Source organism: Mytilus trossulus, chromosome 7, assembly GCF_036588685.1.
Source record: "Mytilus trossulus isolate FHL-02 chromosome 7, PNRI_Mtr1.1.1.hap1, whole genome shotgun sequence".
Classification (NCBI taxonomy): Eukaryota; Metazoa; Mollusca; class Bivalvia; order Mytilida; family Mytilidae; genus Mytilus; species Mytilus trossulus.
In genome coordinates this window covers 29,376,849-29,398,250 of record NC_086379.1, presented here as the reverse complement: position 1 = coordinate 29,398,250, position 21,402 = coordinate 29,376,849, and the positions used below count along the sequence as shown (strand labels likewise).

The window sequence follows — 21,402 nt, the reverse complement described above, 5'->3', positions numbered from 1 at the left end:
AGTACCACAACAAACAACAAAATGAGTATTTGCTAGACCAAACAGTATCAATAAACACAGGGAGATGAAGTTTGAAAGCCAATTAGACAACCCTCCACAAGAGACCAAATGACATTGGAGTTAACAAATAAAGGTTACCGTACGGGCTTCAAAAATGAACAAAACCAATTCCAAAATGTAAGCTATAAAAGTCCCCAAACGGCAAATATATTTACCAATTCCAACGAGAAAACTTGAAAGGGAGATAATTCTCTATAGTAAACAATTATAATTGTACACCATTAACATAATAAGGAAAACAAACAAAATTTAGTAAATTCCAAGTGAAATGTAAGACATCTTAAGCTTCTACAGAAAGGTTTAACAGAACGGAAATGAATACTTGAAAAAAAACTTTTAAAAATCAAACCATACCTTCAATTTGAACATGGACATGAAGACCCTCCATCATAATTTGAACAGATGCAACTCATTGTGTATATCTGATAATTCATAGTTTATCATTAAAGACTACACTCCAAGAGTTTAAAAGAATCGAAACGTTAACACTCTTCAATTATTTTTTAGAACATGAAAGGTTATAAAATATTAATTTTATCACTTTCGATATAAAGATCATCAAAGAAACTTGTTGCTGAAAATAATACTCTATCAGTTCACTTGATATGATATAGAGGCTCTTCAATATGTCACCTTCAAACGATGTAATGTAACGGTTCACATCAATGGATTGTATAACTTTACTACCCTAACTTTATCTTACAAAATAATGGAAAGCTTTGAATTGCAAGAATCACAGTGGTAAGTTCAACGACCAACGTTTAGTTCGAAACTTTTCACGAGCGCTTGTACAATCTTGACTGTCGGCTCAAGGCTCCATAAAAATAAGTCGAGAGCTCGATGTATTGAAGAGCTTTTCACAAATAAACGTACATTTAAGATAACAGTACGGTTCTTTTATTTTGTTAAGCATATGGATATTTTTCTGATTGTGCTACTTTTTGTCGAATCTGGAGTTAACGCTTTTTTATGGGGAACATAGGGGTAAAAAAGGGGGGATGTGGAATATAGGGAGTAAATAAGAGGGGTGTGGGCTGTAGGAAAAGGAAGGAACAGAAAAATACAAAGTGGTTGAAAATTACCAAAAAAAAGCGGGATTTAGAAATCGGCACCCCAGTGTCGCCTTTCATAAATCATTTTCATCTTTTTAAGCATGAACTCCCGTTTTATCTTATCAAACGAGATCACCAAATAAAGACTTGCGCTCGATCCAAAATGAACATAATTTCATCTGACACAGTGTTGTATTATACTATAGAATAAGCTCGTAGTGACTTTGTTACACAGTAAATGCAGGCAGTTAATGTCTTTTGTGATATTATCATACCTATATCCTACTCAGCAGATACACTACGCTTTACAGGTTTTACCGATGTATAATTAATTAAGTATTCGGATAATTAAAGGCACGTGTGCTCTCGAACTATTCTTAGTTCCTAACCTTTAGTTTGATACATTTTTTTGTCAGGTTCATCTCAGTAAAAATTGTTAAAAAAGTATGTTTTTTTTCAACTGAACAGGCACGTCAACTGAATAGTTTCAAAAGTGAAAAGTTATATAAGAAAATAAAAAGATTTATACGTGAAAATTAATAAATATTGACAGTCTTGGCTAAACCTAATTGACAAAGCATCTTAAAATAAAAGTTAATAAAAAAATCATCTAGAAGTCAACATTATGCCAATTTGTCAAGGAAACATTGTAAGCTTAATTAAGTCAAGACGCGCGAACCTTTATCGGAGCAGTGATCAGGATTAAACAATATGACACAAAAATTGCATGTACATTCAGTCAATAGTTTTAATTTATTTATAATATCTTGAGTTGTGGTGGTATTTTTTCGTCGTTATATTATGGCAAACATCCAAATACAATAACTAGTGCAAAATACTGATTATACAACAAATTGCATGATGCATAGGATGATCTTACTCTTAGAAGATGAAAATCGTTTAAAAAGAAACTAGTAGCGAAAGCGGTTGAGTCATCTGTTGTTCTGAAATATTTTTTCTTCAAAATAATTTCATATTGCTTAAAATGACATTTCTTGTATATTTTGGTATATTCTACAAGAATATAAGAAAGTTATTTTCATAACCGTCTTTTAAATCCGGTTGTGAAAAGAACTTTCTTATATTCTTGCAGAAGATAGAAAAATAATATGACTCATCATGTTGTCATTCTGATGTTTAAAAATAATATCATTGCAAGAGTAATATGCACTCATCTTTTGAAGTTAATGTAGCCTTTTTTCTTTTGCTGTGATACTCGTTATGCATCAAGTATTTCAACCCAACTCAATGTATAAAATGGAGTCCCGTACAGTCGAATCAAATTTGTTGACTGATAATTTTTCAAAATTTTGTGCAAAACCCAGTCGGTGCAAGTTAAAAAATTTAACGGTTAAGATATGGTCGTGTTCCTTAATATGTGGTATGGGTTTTTGGTCATTGTCCAAGATCGTATGCTGACTATAGTAATCAACTTATCTCTATTGTAGAGTTGTCTCATTGGCTATTACACCAAATCGTTTTATTTTCATATAGACATTAGTATACTTTTAGGGGAATGGGCCCAAGTTTAATGGCAAGTTTAAATTTGCTTGCTAAATTGTTTTTAACAAAGACAACATTAAGGAGTTTCAGGAACTTCAATTGCAATTGCTTGTTATCTTATGTTTTTAAAAAAACTTTTGCAGAAATTTAGCATCATATTCATTAAAACAACATTGTACAAAGAAAATATTTGTAACACTATTCCTCCTTCTATTCTCAATTTTTGAACTGACCCAGGTCATTTGGTCAGTACGAGGGTTCTAAATCGCAAGAAAATTGTCAGCAATGTAAAATATGTCTGCATATGATAAACCTGTCTACCATTAAATAGATACATTCCAGTTCAAACATATTATCTACTTCACTGGTCACTAGTAATTAACTGACCACTTAAGAAGATTAATAAGATTAAGCTTGATCTATATAATTTAGGTTCACCGGGAATACAAAGTGACGCTAATTTCCACGTCTGCTAATTGAAATCAAATGCTAAAATAACGAAGAAAAGTCTAATAAGCTTTTTATTTATAGAAATTGTATGTATTTATGGAATTCCTGGCGTATAACCTTCTGAATCAATGAACGAATGATTGATGATGACTCTACTAAAAATATAAAGGAACAGTGAGCATTGCATAACATCCGAAGATCTATAATATACGGTCACACATAACCGAATCTTCACCTTAAATCTTGACGTAAAAATTCAATTAAGTAACAAGGAATTCATCTAGCATTTCTTTTCTTTTTTAAGTAAATGAAGAGTCGGAGAAATCCTATATCAGAAGACTTACACATTGGGAGTAACATAAATGACCCATGATAATGAACAAGGGTTTGAATTCTCCCTTTTTTGGGGATAGTTTTCAAAAATCATGTATAAATCGACTAATTATAAGATAAGGCTATATCACATCTTTTACAGGTGAAATCCACCCGAATCCATTTCAAAAGATTTTAGAACCCTCCAATGAAAAGAGCAGAACAAAAATCACGGGAAAAATATATTTGATGCATTAGGTAAAAGTCGTTTGTGATATCAAAGATAAAATTACCCTTAAGCATTCATCGTACAGAATGTGTCAAGGTCACTGTTGAAATATGGTTTAAATATTTCGATGTCAGAATAGGACACTTACATTATAGGTAACATTTCCAAAGTCAAATCGTAGTGTGCAATTTGTATATACCAAGTAGAAAGGGCAACCATACATTTTGATAATGATAATACTAGTACCTGTATATGATTCATGTAAACATCATGGGGTAGCAAATGAAATAAAAAAAAATGGAATAAGTCATGCAAATTACGAAGTTGTATAATTATACATGAAAGGGAAATCTACATTTGGAAAATTAAACATAATTGACCTTTTTGACATGTTCAAGTTCGTCCTCAGTTATCTTATAGATTGATCCATATATTTGCAGACAGTGTACTAAAATAGCAAAATTAATGAATTATAACTTGAATACTCTTGGTATGACCTATTCATATTCTTCAACCAAGAAAAAAATACATCCTTAGAAAATTTTAAAAAAATGAGTGATGCACAAAAAAATATTATGTGATTGTTTTCAATAAAATCTATTCTGGTTTTAAAGAAGATGCACAAAATGTAAAGTATGAGTTAAGAAACCCAAAAATAACTCAATGCCAAGACGAGGAAGTTCAGTTTGTAGTAACTAATCTGTAACGAAAAGATATCGACATTGCAAGCAAAGACACGTCTTCTTATCATCCGCTGTAGTAATCAATAAACATTGCGCAACGTATTTTATACGCATACAAAGATCAGACATTGCTTTTCTTGAAAAAATAGTATCACGGTCCAGTTCGACTTATTTCGGAACCAAAATATCATGGTCGAATTTTTATAATCGCCAAAACATGGTATGTATTTTGGTAAGTTTCATGCCTAGAATTATGAATACATATTTTAAATTGTTGTTTTGTTTTTATCAAAATATAAGCAGGTGCATTTGCATCACTATAGTATTTCATTGATGCGCAGTAAACAACTTGCAAAGTCCTATTACAACAAAGTCGCCTACACATTTTTTTTTCAATTTTATTTTATTTTCAATTTTCACTTTATTTTCTTCTTGCATATAAATTAAGTATTGATGGAACGAATATAAACCAATAATAAAATTAACCCAAACAAGACATACCTATGAACGTGTGCACTACTTGTTTACCCTCCGACTGCTTCTTCGGAATGTGACGTTCACACAGAACTGACAATTATTTATACATTACTTCGGTGGCCCCTCGTGATGTATGGGGGATCTTCCTCTTAGAAGTTGACATGATATTTAATTGGATAAATCAAAGAAGAGAGAAAGCAGAAAAGTAAACAATTATTTATATATATCTCAATCTACTAAAGCTGTTTCTAATCATTTTAATTAGCCATGAAATTAGATTACATAATGACAGAGGAAATATAAATGTTGCATTTCCACTATTATATTATGTGATTTTGTAATCATCACGAGGAGTGTACGAGTAGTTGAAACACGTTGAAACAATTTGAAGAAAAACACTTCGAACTTTTCCCTTATGCACATTTAACCGTCAATAATGTTAAAGAAATACTTATGCTAACGAGATAAAAGCGGAAATGTTATAAACATATATTTCTAAGAAGAAACGCAAACAGATAATAAAAATTTGGAAATGTAATGTGCACAGTGTAAGAAACGTGTAAAAGGGGGAGGGGGGTCGAGGAATTGTAATTCTTGGCGTATACTGTGAATTAACTTATTTTCGTGAGTACCAATTTTCGTGGATTAAGGAAAACTTGCATGACCGTGCATATTTTTTTAATTTCGTGGTTTTGACAAAGTCTGCATACAAGCCTATAAATATTTAAAATGTTATCCGCTGAACTTTTATTTTGTGGTCCACCTGTACCTACGAAAGCCACGAAAATGTTATCAAACGAATGATAATGAATCCACAGTATACTCGATTTAATATATAACAGAAAGGTGTACAACTTAGAATATTGATCCTTTTGATTAAGTATTTTTTACATTTTTTTATATATCATGTTCTGTTTTTTATTTATCTAATTTTTCTATAGAGCAGATTAAGCTTAAATTGGCTTCGTTATCAAGCAAGATTTTTTTTTATTCAAAAAACGCCTGCCTCATTCCTTTAGTTACGTGCGTTAATCACTGTTTAGATTTATCAAAAATCAAATTCAAAATGATGGGAAAAGTCTACTGTTAAGATTTATCTAAAAACCCAAAAGATGCCGAAGACTCAAACTCCAGCAAACTGGTTTTAAAATATACCATAGCAATTTTACCTGACCATATCGGGAAATAGGTATTTAGTCGGATCTTAACACGTACGTGTGATTTGGTTAAACCGGATTTCGATAAAAATATACTAAGAAATGTCAAAATGTTTAGGACTTAATTAAATCTGTATTTCGATAAGATTGTGCAAGCATACGATTTTTATTGCGTCTTACACTTTGAGAAAGCGAATAATCTGTAACTACTTTATTCAAATATTCTGTAAAAACGTTAATTTTGAGCTATGAAAGTCAAGTGGCTAGAGAATTTTTCCTGAGGAAGTTTTAAAAAAGTGCAAAAAAATATTTTTACAGTGGGTTAGCTTTCATTAGTCTTCACTATCTATAGATTAACAACTTTTGGTTATATTTATAATTCAGAATCATCATTGAAGGTGGAGCGCGATTGCGCAGTTAATTAAATATATGGATGTGCCATTTGTATGATGAGTGACATTCCGTGGTATTATGTGCCAATTCGAAAAAGTTATACGAGAATTGTCTCCCCTTAACAGGTTCATTTTTTTTATAATTATGTTTAGGTTTCTGATATAATTTTGAATAATTACAAAATGAATCAATGCAATATATTTCAGTTTTTGTTATTGATGTATCAAAACAATTGATGTACGAATATAATTTCATAAATTTGAAACGTTTAAAATTTGTACATACCAATATAAAGAACTTTTTATCATTTTTGAAATAGACTATGATTAAAATTTGCATGAAATTACTCCCCTTCATGATAGATTGATTGGGAAATGAGCCAGAGTTATCTATTTGTGATCACAGAGAGGGACCAGCAAGCAAATTTTGATTGCAGCTAATTTATTGTTAAAACAATGTTCCACTATAAACGAATGTTATTTTATACAAATACAAGGACTTAGCTAGCTAAATCTACAAATTTTATTTGAAATTATGAATTTTTATTGCAAAAGATTAATTTGCTATATAATAATACCAAACTATGCAATTCAGAATTAAAAAGGAGAAGATGTTAAATGGAGAATTATGTATACTGATTTCCTTTCCAAAGTTGATAGCAAAGGTATACATGTCCCTCGTCGAGACAGGGCCTGGTTCTAGTAATACTGTTTTTGTACGTTACAAATGTCAGCATTGCATGCTTTAATACACAACCTTGTATATATACCTGTCTACAATGATTATTGTTGTATCTTTTGATTAAGTACTTTGTGTTGTCCGAAAACATTGTAATGCATCAGCAGACATGATACTGTATTACTTATCAAAATAAACTAAATGATTATATTAGTCGATCACCTAAGTATGAAGTATGTATGTAGAGCACACGACGTAAGTCTGGCACGCGCTCTCAACGGTAGTCTGCTACCATAAAATATATCAGGAAATTTAGTATTAACTTTACCTCATCGACCTTTACTTATGTTTATAAATAATTCCAGATGTTATTGTTGGAATAGTAAACAAAATCAAAAATGCAATTAAACAGTTAATTAACAATCACACTTTTATGTTTTTTCAGACACGTGCGAAATAAAAATGGCGGAAACTTTGTTGAAATACAAATTAAAAAAAGAAAAGACTAAGCAACATACGTTCAGATTACGTACGATATGAGGAAAATATTGAATTGAAAAAAATAATCATATCACTACTTATTTACTGAGAGGTTGATTATTTTATTTCAAGATTGCTCAAAAATATTTGAATATATAAAGGTTTCTATCAAATAAATAACATGGTCAATTAACAGTAAACTAGGAACCTGGCCGAACCTCCTCATCGTATCAGTCAGGATATAACAGACTTAAAATAAACAATCATCGGTCTATATATAAATAAACTCATCATAGATACCAGGTCTAAATTTAGTATATACGCCAGACGCGTTTCGTCTACAAAAGACTCATCAGTGACGCTCGAATCCAAAAAAGTTAAAAAGGCCAAAAAAAGTACGAAGTTGAAGAGCATTAGACCAAAATTCCTATAATAGATTTATTGATATTTAAGGCGAAAGAGAAGGTAATTGACTTCAGATAGGTATCTTGGCAAACCTTTCGAAATATTTTGTCCCTTATGCGCTTCAACTTGGTTTTTATTATAACCTTTTGAACTTTCATGATTCGAGCGTATTTGATGAGCCCGTACAAAATTGTAAGCTCGGTATCTGTGGTTGGTGGAAGAAGCTGGAGTGCCTAGAGAGACCTACTGACCTATTTAGAGTTTGCATTGGCTTATTATTGCCAGTTTTCTTAACTAAGTAATAAGGTCTCTCCGGGCGCTCCAGCTTCTTCCACTTGTCAAAACTGGAGACCACGATATAGCCAAGAGTGTTTAGAGTGGCGTTAAACACCAAAACGAAATCAATCAATTTCATTTATTTTAGGCATTATTTTTTACAAGACATTCATACTCTATAATATATGAAAAAGTCCAGCTATGTTGTTCTTTTGGAAACAAAACTTCATAAATATCTAAATTAATTGATGTGTGGGTTGCTTTCACCGTAAATCTGCCCTACAAACAGAATCGCAGGCGTAATGCACATTTGCAAAAAAGAATCGTTTCTTTTCGATGGTTTGCATACAAATATAAAACAGATTTTAGCCAAAATATTAAATCGGTTATTATTAAATGAAAACTGATAGTTTTAAAGAAGAAATAAGAATTTGAGTGAAAACATACCCAGGCTGAGACGATTATATGCGTTTTAACAGGTAAACTAAAACAACAGCTTTCGTTTTGAAGTTTAGAAGAACAAATATTTTATAATTTAATTTAACTTATAAAATCATAATGCTATAAACAAGTGTTATGTTTAACGATTCAATCATAAAACTTCGAGTTACACCCTTCACGAAATTAAAAGAAATTGAATAAAAATTTGAAAGAGTGAAACAAAAATAATGTTATTTAAGTCTAAATAATTATGGTGACCACACTTTATTACCAAACCGAACAATTACAAGGAAAAAAAGTAATAAAATCTTACTTTATCTAGCGGAACAGCAACTCAGCAAAAATCAGAATTGTTCCAAGCTACGCTACAGAGAGAAAGAACTAATTTTCTTGGCAAGACTATAACATGTAGTTCTCTAGAAGTAGTGTCTATCACAGCAGAAGGGAGAAAATTCCTTTGTTTTATTCGTAATGAATGTCACAAATAATACAAGTTATTTACTATCCTACGCAACCCCTGTGTGTGCAATGAAACAACTCGAAGCATACAAACTTAAAATTAGTTACCATGGCAATCCTATGCATTATAGAAGTTCTTCTGCAATCACTTTATCATAGGTAGTAACATATTTATCTGTATTGCATACCTGTTCTCTGTTACTAAACACTTAATATTGTTTTCAAGTATAAAAAGTAATTTTAAAAAGTAGGTGTTTTTTTTAAATAATGATGTATATATGTATATGTTAACGAAAAGTGTGTTCGAATAATCATGACGTTATTTCATTTCCATCAAACACAGTCTTTACCATGCAGTGGGGAATTTTGATTCAACGTACAGTCGTAATTGTAATCAAAGATTTCGTTACACATTTTTATCATGACTATTTTTGAATATTAAGTTATAGGAAATATGAAACAAACATATCTAACAGATTTACAGCGGAGTAATTAAAGAATCGTAAAATGGCCCAATCTAGTGAATTTATGTTCCCGGTTGATGCGGTTGATATACAACCTTAATTGATTTATTCGACTCGTAATAGAAGTTATTGCCCTTGATGACTGTTTTATTCATATTTTTTGTATTTAGCTATCGGCTTGAAAGCTATATACAGAAGGACAGACATTTTAAAAGACCAACAATTAGGACAATATCTATAAATTAATCAACCTGGCCGAAATCGATAATCAACTCCATTCTTAAAGGAATGATAATTATTGCTGTGTTTTTTTTAATTCTTTTGTGAAAACTAGTAGATCGAGTGAAACTGTTATCAGCAAAAAGAGTATCTACAAATAAATAGAAATAACCAAAATCGGCAGTCAACTCCTTATAGACGACTCTTTCACCATTAATGCGTTTTGGTAGAAACTATTTATATTGAAGAGAGCATAAAATGTTAACAGCAAAAATATCCACGATATAAAATCTACAGATACGAGAATATGATTGAAATAAGCAATCGACACCATAGAGGTTGCTGTTGCCATCACAGTTATGTCCTTTTTTTTTAAATGTTTGCCTTTGATCTTGCAATCCTAGTATAATGGATAAACAAAAACGATCGGCAAGCCAAAATATTTGCTCACACAAATTCCCATTAACAAAAACATTTTTGTTGCATTGCCCACGTATCATGCAAGGTACCAGGTGGGCAATACATGCTCCTTGGAGCCTCTTGGTTTTTTTCTTATTTTGTAACTGGTTCGTATCAAACCTTTTTGATGTACGAATTCTTAAGATGAAATTTGACCAAACCGCTGCTCTGTATAGAATCTTTAATCCATGTTAAAGAAATAGCGTTTGCAAGATTGAAACATTGTCACTACAGGACATTTGAATGTGTCAGTAGGGTTTAGTTTTTTTTTATAGTTTAAACCTATTTTATTTGCTCAAAGCGAAAAAGGATCAGACACAAGTAAAACATACTTATAAAGTCTTCTCCACAATACAATATATATAACAGTACAAATTGAACGTGAGCATGCATCATATAATATAAACAACATAAATGTTACTTAACTATACTGAAAAAAGTAGAGGGAATGAGGAAAGAACTACAGAGATTTGGTTGATGATGATAATGATGATGATGTGCGTTTTACCTATGTTGATACTATACTACGAGGAATCGTTTTGATCTCTTTATGAAATTGAATACTTGTTTAATAATTTGCACATTTTTATCATAGGAAAGAGTTTCTTTTCCAAAAAACAGTAGTGTTAAGTCCAAATCGCAGCCTCCGGGAAGCCAGCTGAGACCATTAAACAGAATAGCCCTTTCATTTAGATAGAAAGGACAATCAAAGAAAAAATGGTGCATGTCCTCAATATCCAAACTACATTTACATGTTGGATCAGATATAATGTTGGCTCTGAAAAAGTCACAATTCAAGAACGATGCCGAACATCTAAATTGGGTTAATATTATGTTCAATTTTCTTGGACCATATAAATAATGTTTAAAGTTGGATTGATTCTCATTTCGAATTTCGTCGTTTTTTAATTCTACTTTGAATTTTGATAACGAGTCTACATTTCGAACTGATATGTTCAAATTACTCCAAAGTTTAATTGTTGAACTTTGGAATAATTTGAACATATCAGTTCGAAATATAGTAAGGTGACATCCTGTTTGTCCGAAAACCATTATTCCGACATCCCAATATCGCGGCCTACCAGACCATTATTTTGACATCCTATTATTCCGACAGCTCATTATTCCGACAATGCATCTGTCATAATATTATGGATACAATTTTTTTTCTAAAACCAACACTCCGCTCTTGATAATATTTGTACAATAGTACAAGTTTAAAGTGCGAGACATTTATTTTAATCCACGTGCTAAGTTTCCTTAAAATGTCTGCTGACTATTAATATCATAGAAAATGAAGTAAAATCTGGAAGTTAATCATATTTTATTAACAGAAATTAATCATTCAGGGAAGAGATGCCACCCATGCACCTATATCTATTTACATAGTACAAAAGTCGAATTAACCTTTTTAAGTATCTCTCTTTGAACTAAAAATTTAGCACACACAGAATAGAAGACATATATATCCTATGAGCTGAGAACAATCTTTGTGAATAAAAGAACATTTTGATATACGTCAACTAAACTGCAACAAACTGATGAAACAAGAGGGAGATACTATACAGTCAAGAGTCTACTTAGAATTATTTGAATAACCTCAGGCTCTAAACAAACAGTGAATGAATAAACGGGAAAAATCAAAGATTTGCATCAACACAAAATTTTCAAAACAATGCCATATTTTTTTTCGATACGGCATGAAACATGTCACATCCAATGAATGTCCTTGAAGCAATGAAAGGTTAAAACAAATTCAAGCGTTACGTCTTTCCAATCATATATATCGGAACATACAGTTACATTTATAGTTCAATTTTACATTAAAGGATGAACATTTCTTCAGGGAAATAGTCAGTGAATTCGGTCCAATGTGACGAATTCAAACTTAATTGGTTTGGCTGGGTACAGCAGGTTGACTAGAGGCGAAACAAAACATTATCAATTGACCAAAACCTGACGGATACGATCACAAACCGATATAGACTTAAAAGGCGTTGCAGGAAGTTAGTTATATTATAAGTATTTTGTTTTCTCTTATTAAAACTTCTTGAATTGAGTATGCATGTAATACTGATAAATGTTTTTGTTACGTACTTAGATATTTGTTCAAAAACAAAATTAAGCTTGCTTTTTTTTACCCTATCTTTAAGTTTTCGGATAAAAAAAAATAGTTAAACATCATGATTATCTTCAAATTTGTATACGTCTTGAAAGCGTTATACAATTAAGTTTCCCAATTAATATTAGACTTAGTACATAAAAATTGTTCACTTTAATGTTTTGTTCCATACAAAAATAATTAAACCTTTTTTTTTCATTCACCATACTCGTAAAGTGCGCTTACCGCTTTTTGGTATTTGTTCACGGCATTACTATCAGCAGTTGACCAGGGCCAAGGTGCATTCGAAGCCATTGCTCATGTAAGTCCTTTGCAATAAATTTACAGACAGCGAGAAAGATAAAAGAAAAGAACAAATGTATTACCAAGGTTATCATAATATTAGATAAGATATCATTGGTTGATTTTGGATTTTTTATTGCTTACCATTGAAAAAAACACAGTTGTGACCCTGGAAAGGAATCAAAACATTATGACCTTGACTGCATGTGATAAAGGTGATCCTGATTAAAGAAGCAACAGTAGGGTAGGCAAAAGTCTAACCTTATTAATCTGAAGAGGTATAAGACAATTGCATCTTCTGTTCTACCCTCGTAAAGCGTCATGCTCAATTAGCTGGATTAATTATTTTATTGTTGATTATGATATAAACGTCAGATTTATTCAAGTTTATCCGATGATATAAAGGTGCATCTGTTTCGTATGATCCTACATATGCGCTTCTTTGTGACTCTATCAGGTATTAGAATAGAATAGAGAATGATACGGCGGGTGCGTCAAAGATCAACAACCCGACCAAATGGTCTAGACAACAACCCGACCATTTGGTCGGGACAACAACCCGACCAAATGGTCTAGACAACAACCCAAGGTCACCAATAGATCTTCAACGCAGCGAGAAAATAACACTCCGGGAGTCAATCTTCAGCTGGCCCCCAAGGACAAAATGAAGACACAAATTCAGTTTATTTATTGTTTATATGACAACAGAACTCGATTGCTACAAACTGTTATCTGTATATAAAGATGTCACGGTTTATCAAAATGTAAAAATCTATATATATACACATGGAAAAAAGTATTGCAACACCTTGATTTTTTTTAAACTTGAAAAATCAGTCTCTTATTTTGGATGGAATATGATAAAATATTCGTAAAATTATATTGAAAAGTAGCATTTGAGATTTTTACCAGTCGACTGATATGTATATATATACATACATATCAGTCGACTGGCAAATATACATATCAGTCGACTAGCAAAAATCTCAAATGCTGTTTGTCAGAAACTTTGACATATATTCCCAGTGAAAACAATTTAAATAAACGTTTAATAAAAAATAAATCAAAATTAAACTACATGGGGGGTCATTCGGGATATTCCCACTCAGGGGCACCCAAAGGGTATCCTGTCCACAAGTACCTGTGTATATTTCATAGATATCAGAAGATGTGGTAAGAGTGCCAATAACATGAATAAGACAACTCTCTATCCAAGTCACAATTTGTAAAATTAAACCATAATAGTCAAAGTACTGTCATCAACACGGAGCCTTGGCTCACACCGAACAGCAAGCTATAAAGGGCACAAAAAATGTCTAGTATAAAACCATCCAAACAGGTTAACCAACGGTTTAATCTATATATAAAAAAAAAGGCAGTACCGGACAAGTAGTAAAAAAAATGACTATTGTTCCGGCAAGCCACACAAATAGCATTTTTACAATGTTTTGCTACTTGACAGGCCAAAAATATTTTAAATTACTAGTATATATTTTATGTTATAAAGTCTTAGTAGTTATGAGGAATAGTGTCTAACTACGTTCTTTTAAAGAACTCATTGAAATAAAAAATAATACACACTCGGTGGTTGATTTGATCCGTGACCGATCGGACATTTATATTATTATATGGAGATTTTTTTCTACTTGCTGCTCCATGGAATACACCGATTCTCTTTAAATATAATCAGCTTGTCAAATGAGATAAAATGATGAATATATCAACATCTATTGATATGCAGCAAATACCCTTTTAAATTAAAGTAACTATATTGTACTTCTAAATTGTGCATATTTCCATGCATACACTGAAAAAAACAAATTGTAAATAATTTTACTACAAAGTATACATTTTATTCAGATTTTTGTAATTCTAAAGGAATTGGAGAGGGGGACAAAAGTGACTCTCTCTTTTTTTTTTAGTTGTTCTACCTATGAAATTTCTGTAGATTCGGGCCACTGATTATTGGCTTCAATAGACATATATGATTCCATAAGAAGATCTTAAATTAATTGTTTCCTTGATGTTTGATTAAAATCAGGACGTCATATGATTTTGCACTCTTTTTTGTTAGGTGGTTTTAATTCATAGGAAATAAGAGAACAATCTAGGCACGTGCAACCTGCTAAAAAAGTAAGATTGTGTTTACGATAGAAAAAAAATAGAATACCCTGGTATCATATTCCCAGTCCATGCATATCAGTGCATGTCCATAGCTCTCCTTAGTAGTAGAACTTAGACAATATGAATCCAAGCATATTTGATTTAATAATTTTTCCGAATGCTTTTTGCCTTTAATTTCTATAAGGTATAAATGGGGGAAGTCAGTAAAGCACCAGGCTTTATTCCTCTCAGTTAATATGTTTACGCTATTGTGCTGGAGACACTCTTATAGACATTTGTTTTTAGCCATTCCATTCTCTCTAGTTTTCTTTCTGATATCTTTAAATATAAATCACGATCTCCAGTTCTTAAAACGTCCGTTGCAATACGCGTGTCTGTTATCCGACACCTTTTTCGGGACACTTTCTGCGCCACGTGACACTTTTGTTGATATTTAAAGCTAGCCATTCTGTATAAAAAGAATTGAGAACGAGTAAAACTTTTGAACCAAATAAACTAACGTCTGCATACAGAGCAGCTGCATGGTTCATTATATCAAAAACATTTGAAGTAAATATAATTGAAATATGACATTGGCAATGAGACTGTCCATTAAGGTCCAAAGGACGAACCAACAAAAGGTCACGGTACGGTCTTCAACAATGAGTCAAACAAATACAATATATCATATTCGTGACATGACAAAATGACGTTTATTTTTTTTAAACGGCAAATAAAAGATGTCAGACAATATCCAACGTCTGTAAAACTTCTTACTGACTTAGACAGGCACATTAAGTATGAGGAGCTTAACCCTCCATTAATCATGGCATGCTATTTGTTTAACAGCCCACTGCAAGAACAAATTGTAAACAAACTGTCGAAGAGAATAGATTTAACTATTCGGTAATACGCACAAACAAAACTCACAGAGACAAAAATTATAAAATACGGATATAAGAGAACTCGCAGTAAATAAGATCTACCCCAATTTCCCACAGAGAGCTGAATAATGTCATCATAGACAGTTATAGCAACCACTATATCTCCAATAGGTTTAGTGTATCGGGGAAAAGCACGACCTTTTAAGATGACAAAGTACAAGTGTAGACATAATGTAGGACGACGAGTGTTCATTAATTGACTGCAACCCATAATTAGTTATAGATTTAAATATTCTTCAAACATCTTTTAAGTTTGACTTGGATCATGTACGCTTTTGTGTCGTTGGTTGATGTCAGACCTTTTTTTTTTTAGTTTATTGAGTTGCCATACATTAGTCCATGTATAACAGTTACTGTAGTTAACGTGAGACACAAAAGATACAGAGTGCTCAAATTTACTTGTATAAAGTGTGATTTGGTTTACTAAATTTCAGACGTAAAAAAGAAAAATTGTAATACATGTATTATCTTTTAATATAGTGTAATGAAAACATGTTTGAAAATATATCATGTTAGTGAATTTGGTCATGATCTAATTATTATAACATGAAATTTAAGTGAAGTCCGTATAAACTCTGTAAATATTGCTTATATTACTTTAAAGTTCATCTTTTTTATTGGTTTCATTTCTTTTCTTTTCCAATTTATCTCTTTGCTTGTATACATCATCTCTTTTATTATTCACTGCTCCTCCTTTCTTGTTCAATTCATCTCTTTTCTTGTTCAATTCATTTTCTTTCTTTTTCAATTCACTTTTTTTCATTTTCAATTCATCTCTTTTCTTGTTTACTTTATTTTGTTCTTGGTAGTGAGGGTTGTCTTCTCTTGTTTCGAATCTTCCTCCTAAAGGTTGACCGGCTTCACATTCCTCTAATGCTTCTGAGCAGCAACAAGTTTCATCCAATCCTTGGAAACAGACGCCTCCTAAATTTTCACATTTCCCGCCAATATCTTTACATCCGCTGATCGAACCAGACGACTGTACACAGCTTCCCGCCATAACTTCATGTACGATAGACATCAAAAGGGAGATAACGAGGAGCCATGCAGGTGTCTTCATTCTGTTGAGAGAGAAAAACAGTTTGAACATGATAAAAAAAACTGTTTGTAAACAGATAATACTGGTATGACTGACTTTGAGGCAATTTATATATACCCGCCTTCGACCAAAGGACGATGCTGCAAACAACAATGGGGCTCTGTATCGCCTTGAAAATGAGCAATAGTATGTCAATAGTATGCTATAACATGACCTTGCATGATCATAAAATTTACGCTGAAACTTATCAAATTATGCATCCAAGAACTGCATCTCTATTGAACTGGAATTTTCATTATTATTATTATCGATCACTTCATTTCTAGTTCCATTAAAATATAGTTTTATACAGTAAAGTCGTAAATATTCCTTTATGTATTAATGATAAATTATTACACCAGGGTTTTCGATATCACAAACTAGTCAAAACATTTACTAAATTTTATCATCGGTATAATGACATCATTCGTAAATATAGCTCAACATGCAGACTTCTTATACGTTCAGGTATTTCACATCCAATTTTTTATGGAAATATTCTGTATAAAGCACAAAGGTGTCAGTATTCACCTCAGAAACTTACAAAACCTTTGAATAGACTTATTAAGAAGGGATATAATTACGATACTGTTGTCAAGTCATTAAAGATTGCATATTTTGGCGTTAATATTGAGTCACTGATAAGGTCTTTGCGTCGGAACTAAACACATTTATTCTAAAAACAGTTGTTGGCATGACACGGGTTATGTTCTTCTCATATATGTTATGATGGTATGATACTAAACCCCTAACGGGAAGGATTGTGCCTGATGTTCATATGATGAAATCATAATCTTTCAGTCAGTTTAATTGGGTCTGGAGCTGGCATGTCAGTTAACTGCTAGTAGTCTGTTGTTATTTATGTATTATTGTCATTTTGTTTATTTTCTTTGGTTACATCTTCTGACATCAGACTCGGACTTCTCTTGAACTGAATTTTAATGTGCGTATTGTTATGCGTTTACTTTTCTACATTGGTTAGAGGTATAGGGGGAGGTTTGAGATCTCACAAACATGTTTAACCCCGCCGCATTTTTGCGCCTGTCCCAAGTCAGGAGCCTCTAGCCTTTGTTAGTCTTGTATTATTTTAATTTTAGTTTCTTGTGTACAATTTGGAAATTAGTATGGCGTTCATTATCACTGAACTAGTATATATTTGTTTAGGGGCCAGCTGAAGGACGCCTCCGGGTGCGGGAATTTCTCGCTACATTGAAGACCTGTTGGTGACCTTCTGCTGTTGTTTTTTATTTGGTCGGTTCTTGTTTCTTTGACACATTCCCCATTTCCATTCTCAATTTTACCTTATACATATTTTTTTAAGAGGCCAGCGACAGGGAGCTGAGTTGTAAGTTTTGTTTGTATTCATTAACTGTATGCGTCAAGTTTTGCCCGTATGCTTTAAGTTTTGTTTAAATGGTAATTTTTAATCTTAAACGAACACACTCAGACTGAGCCACTGTTACAGTCACTGTTACATTTTTAATTCATTTTACGAAGCTAACTGAATGCATACAATTACAACAATATAATCTTCGAATTGAATCTCTGTAATTTTGGCAGGTTATTCAATCAAAAATAAATGTTACAAACAGTTTAATATTAAAATGCTGCATGGCCTGATAGGATTTACAGATGATGAATGTACAAAAATATTAGTCGTATTGAAAGAGAATACGGGGTGCTAAAACATAACGACCAAAATACTAACAAAAGAAAATAATGTGCAAAAAAATTATAAAAATCTACAAGAAAAGACATAAAAAAAATGACGTCTTTCTGTCGATGTAAGGCGTCAAAGAAAAAATAGCATAACCTTTCAAGACGTCATAATTATTTGGACTAAAAAAAACATATAACACAGAAATGAAGGACTCCCATTCAGACCCTTAAGTTGTACATAAACGATATCCGCTCAGTGGTCCAAATATTCTATTTAGTGGTGAATCCAGAACTATTTATAAAAAGGGGGCTACTGATAGTGATTCACTGTAGTGATTGCCATAAGATGGGTCCCGCTACAGTCGAGTCCAAATAATTATCAATTTATGACGTCTGGCAAGCACAGGGGGTCAACTTCCTATTAATGGGTATACGGGGATGTGCCAAAAATATGGGTCATAATTTTGCGAGATTTTATATAAGAATGACCCTCCTTTTTAATGACATCCTATATTAGAATGCATTTACGTTTGATAACTGTATATTGATTTGGGGTATGATCTATACATATCATATATATAAATATGCTAAATTGAGAATCTTACAATATAAAATATATGTGCACCAAACGATGTCAATTCATATATAAAAACTTAAGGGTAGCTGGTATATTTATGAATTATGAGTGATGATGAGTTAGTGCTTATATAAGCATGAGTCATATTGTGAATATTGTATATAAGTAAAGGTCATTCTTTCTTAAATTTTTATATAACTATAGGTATTGAATTTTAGTGAATGTTATATTAAAATGGGTACGTTTTTAAGGCAAAAATGGCACACCCCTACCAAAAACATATCGAAGTTAACCCCCCCCCCCGTGCTGGCAAGGCTATTTTTTTTCTTTCTGGGAGGCCTTCCTACGAGGCTTCTCAATTTTTTTTAAATAGCCTTGCCAGACGTCATAATTATTTGGACAAGCTACATTCATGCTTCATTGATTATCTTTATAATCATCTTTATAATCACCCAAATTTCACATGCACCGGGGTAGTCCAAATAATATTATGACGTCTGGCAAGGCTAGGCCATAATAAATAATAGGTTTGTTTGCCCAAATGCTACCTACCCAGAAAAAAGCTGCCTACTCAAATTCTTTTATTGTCCTGATTTGAAGAAGTTTTTTTTTAATCAAATAGACATGAAGACTAATAAACATCTGATACTTCAATTTATTTTTTTGAAAAAAAAAACAGAAAATGCCTACCTACCTACCCACTGTCTCAACCTTTGGGTAGGGTTTGGGCAAACCAAAATATTTTTAAGTGGTGCCCTATTTAAAAAAATAGTACGACTAGCCTTTCAAGACGTCATTATTATTTGGACTAGCGCCGGGGCCGTGTTCCCATCCCTCTGGATACTCTTCTACTATTGATCAAATAGTAAACATTGATAAAACTGTTTATTCTTTACATTTTGATAAAATAGAGTCTACTGATTCAACGTCATTTTTTAAATTTCTAAGAACAAAAATTAAACATCCGGGATTTTGAATGACATAATCCTATACAAGTAACATGCAATACAGAGATCACAGAAACGAATATGCTTCGTTGGTATGATGATTTGATCTGCCGTCAACTTCCTGCAACATAATAACAAAACTGATCTGAAGATATAATCTGAAAATACACAATTTTACCTGAAATGTCTTTTTAAGTGTCAACAGATTGTGCACAAATCAACGGGGCATGCAATAAAACGTGACGTATAAATATAATATCTAGATTCGTTGACGGTGAATATCCGGACGCCAATCTCGTTATCAGCTGAGAGATTAATTTTTTTAAACGTGTCTTGAAAACAGACATTGTGAAACTCGCCTGTTTGACCTAAAACGGATTTGGCTATCATTTCTTTGTCTTTTCTCTCTGTTTTTTTTTTGTGTCATATAGCTTTTCAACCGTTTCTATTCATAAGGAAGCTAAACTTTGAGGTAAATTTAGAAAGTGAATTCGAAAACATGTTATGATCTGTTACAGTGTTATGTTTATCCTTTTTCTTTGAGAAGCTGTCACAATTCAAATTTGACACAGCACAAATACAAGTCTTAATAGTCCAAATAATTACAGTGACGTCTTGCAAGGCTATTTTATTTTTGTGATGCCGTCCGCGTTATAGTGAGGCGTCACAGAAAAAAAGAGTCTTATATGATTTATAGCTTAACATATTATGTGACAACTTAAATCTAAATGCCTTCCGATTTTCGTGTTTGTATTAATTACGCTTTGTAATACTGATAAACTTCTTTCTATTATATGAGCAAAAAGGTATGCATGAAGTGCATGCATTAGACTGTTGGTTTTCCAGTTTGAATGGTTTTACATTAGTTTTAAATTTCGATGTCATTTATAGTTTATTGTTCAATGTGAGCCAAAGCTCCGTGTTAAAGCCGTACCTTGACCTATAATGGTTTACTTAAATAAATTGTTATTTGGATTGAGAGTTGTCTCATTGGCGCAGATGACATCTTCCTATATCTGTACCTGGTACAACATGGGCTTCTAAACTATATAATAAAATCAACGGTACCAATTTTGTTGCACCAGATGTGCATTTCAACAATAAATGTCTCTTCAGTGATGCTCGTGGCCAAAATATTTGAAATCCAAAGCATATATAAAAGATGAGGAGCTATAATCCAAAAGGTCCAAAAAGTATAGCCAAATTCGTGAAAGGAATCAGAGCTTTGCATGAGGGAGATACATTCCTTAATTTATAATAATTTCTAATATTTTGTAACAGCAAATTTTAATAACACAATAAATCCGTATTTTCATGCCAGTACCGAAGTACTGGCTACTGGGCTGGTGATACCCTCGGGGACTAATAGTCCACCAGCAGAGGCATCGACCCAGTGGTAGTAATAAAATCAACGGTACCAATTTTGTTGCACCAGATGCGCATTTCGACAATACATGTCTCTTCAGTGATGCTCGTGGCCAAAATATTTGAAA

The 21,402-nt window shown here is 32.3% G+C and overlaps 2 protein-coding genes across 7 annotated transcripts in view; both read right to left on the bottom strand.

Moving 5' to 3' along the window:
* The window catches only part of LOC134724904 (filamin-A-like), a 55,410-nt gene extending 42,741 nt beyond the window's left edge, over positions 1-12,669 (bottom strand). For 2 of the 5 annotated variants that reach the window (XM_063588249.1, XM_063588248.1), the window contains exon 1: positions 12,545-12,669. In XM_063588249.1, coding sequence (XP_063444319.1) covers positions 12,545-12,613 — 69 coding nt within the window. In that variant the 5' untranslated portion in view covers positions 12,614-12,669. Of the gene's footprint in view, positions 1-4,790; positions 4,956-8,909; positions 9,138-12,544 lie in introns of those variants that run through there. The other 3 variants (XM_063588251.1, XM_063588252.1, XM_063588253.1) reach the window with 3 other exon arrangements.
* Positions 12,670-16,108: 3,439 nt separating this feature from the next.
* LOC134726951 (uncharacterized) lies at positions 16,109-20,173 on the bottom strand. 2 transcript variants are annotated; one of them, XM_063591350.1, is made up of 3 exons: positions 20,088-20,138; positions 19,745-19,813; positions 16,109-16,709 (listed from the first exon to the last, which is right to left on the bottom strand). In XM_063591350.1, the coding sequence occupies exon 3, from the start codon at positions 16,706-16,708 to the stop codon at positions 16,247-16,249; it is 462 nt and encodes a 153-aa protein (XP_063447420.1). In that variant the 5' UTR covers position 16,709; positions 19,745-19,813; positions 20,088-20,138; the 3' UTR covers positions 16,109-16,246. The 2 variants fall into 2 exon arrangements, with proteins under 2 accessions (XP_063447420.1, XP_063447419.1); XM_063591349.1 differs by lacking the exon at positions 19,745-19,813 and having other exon boundaries at positions 20,088-20,173.
* Positions 20,174-21,402: the final 1,229 nt, after the last annotated feature.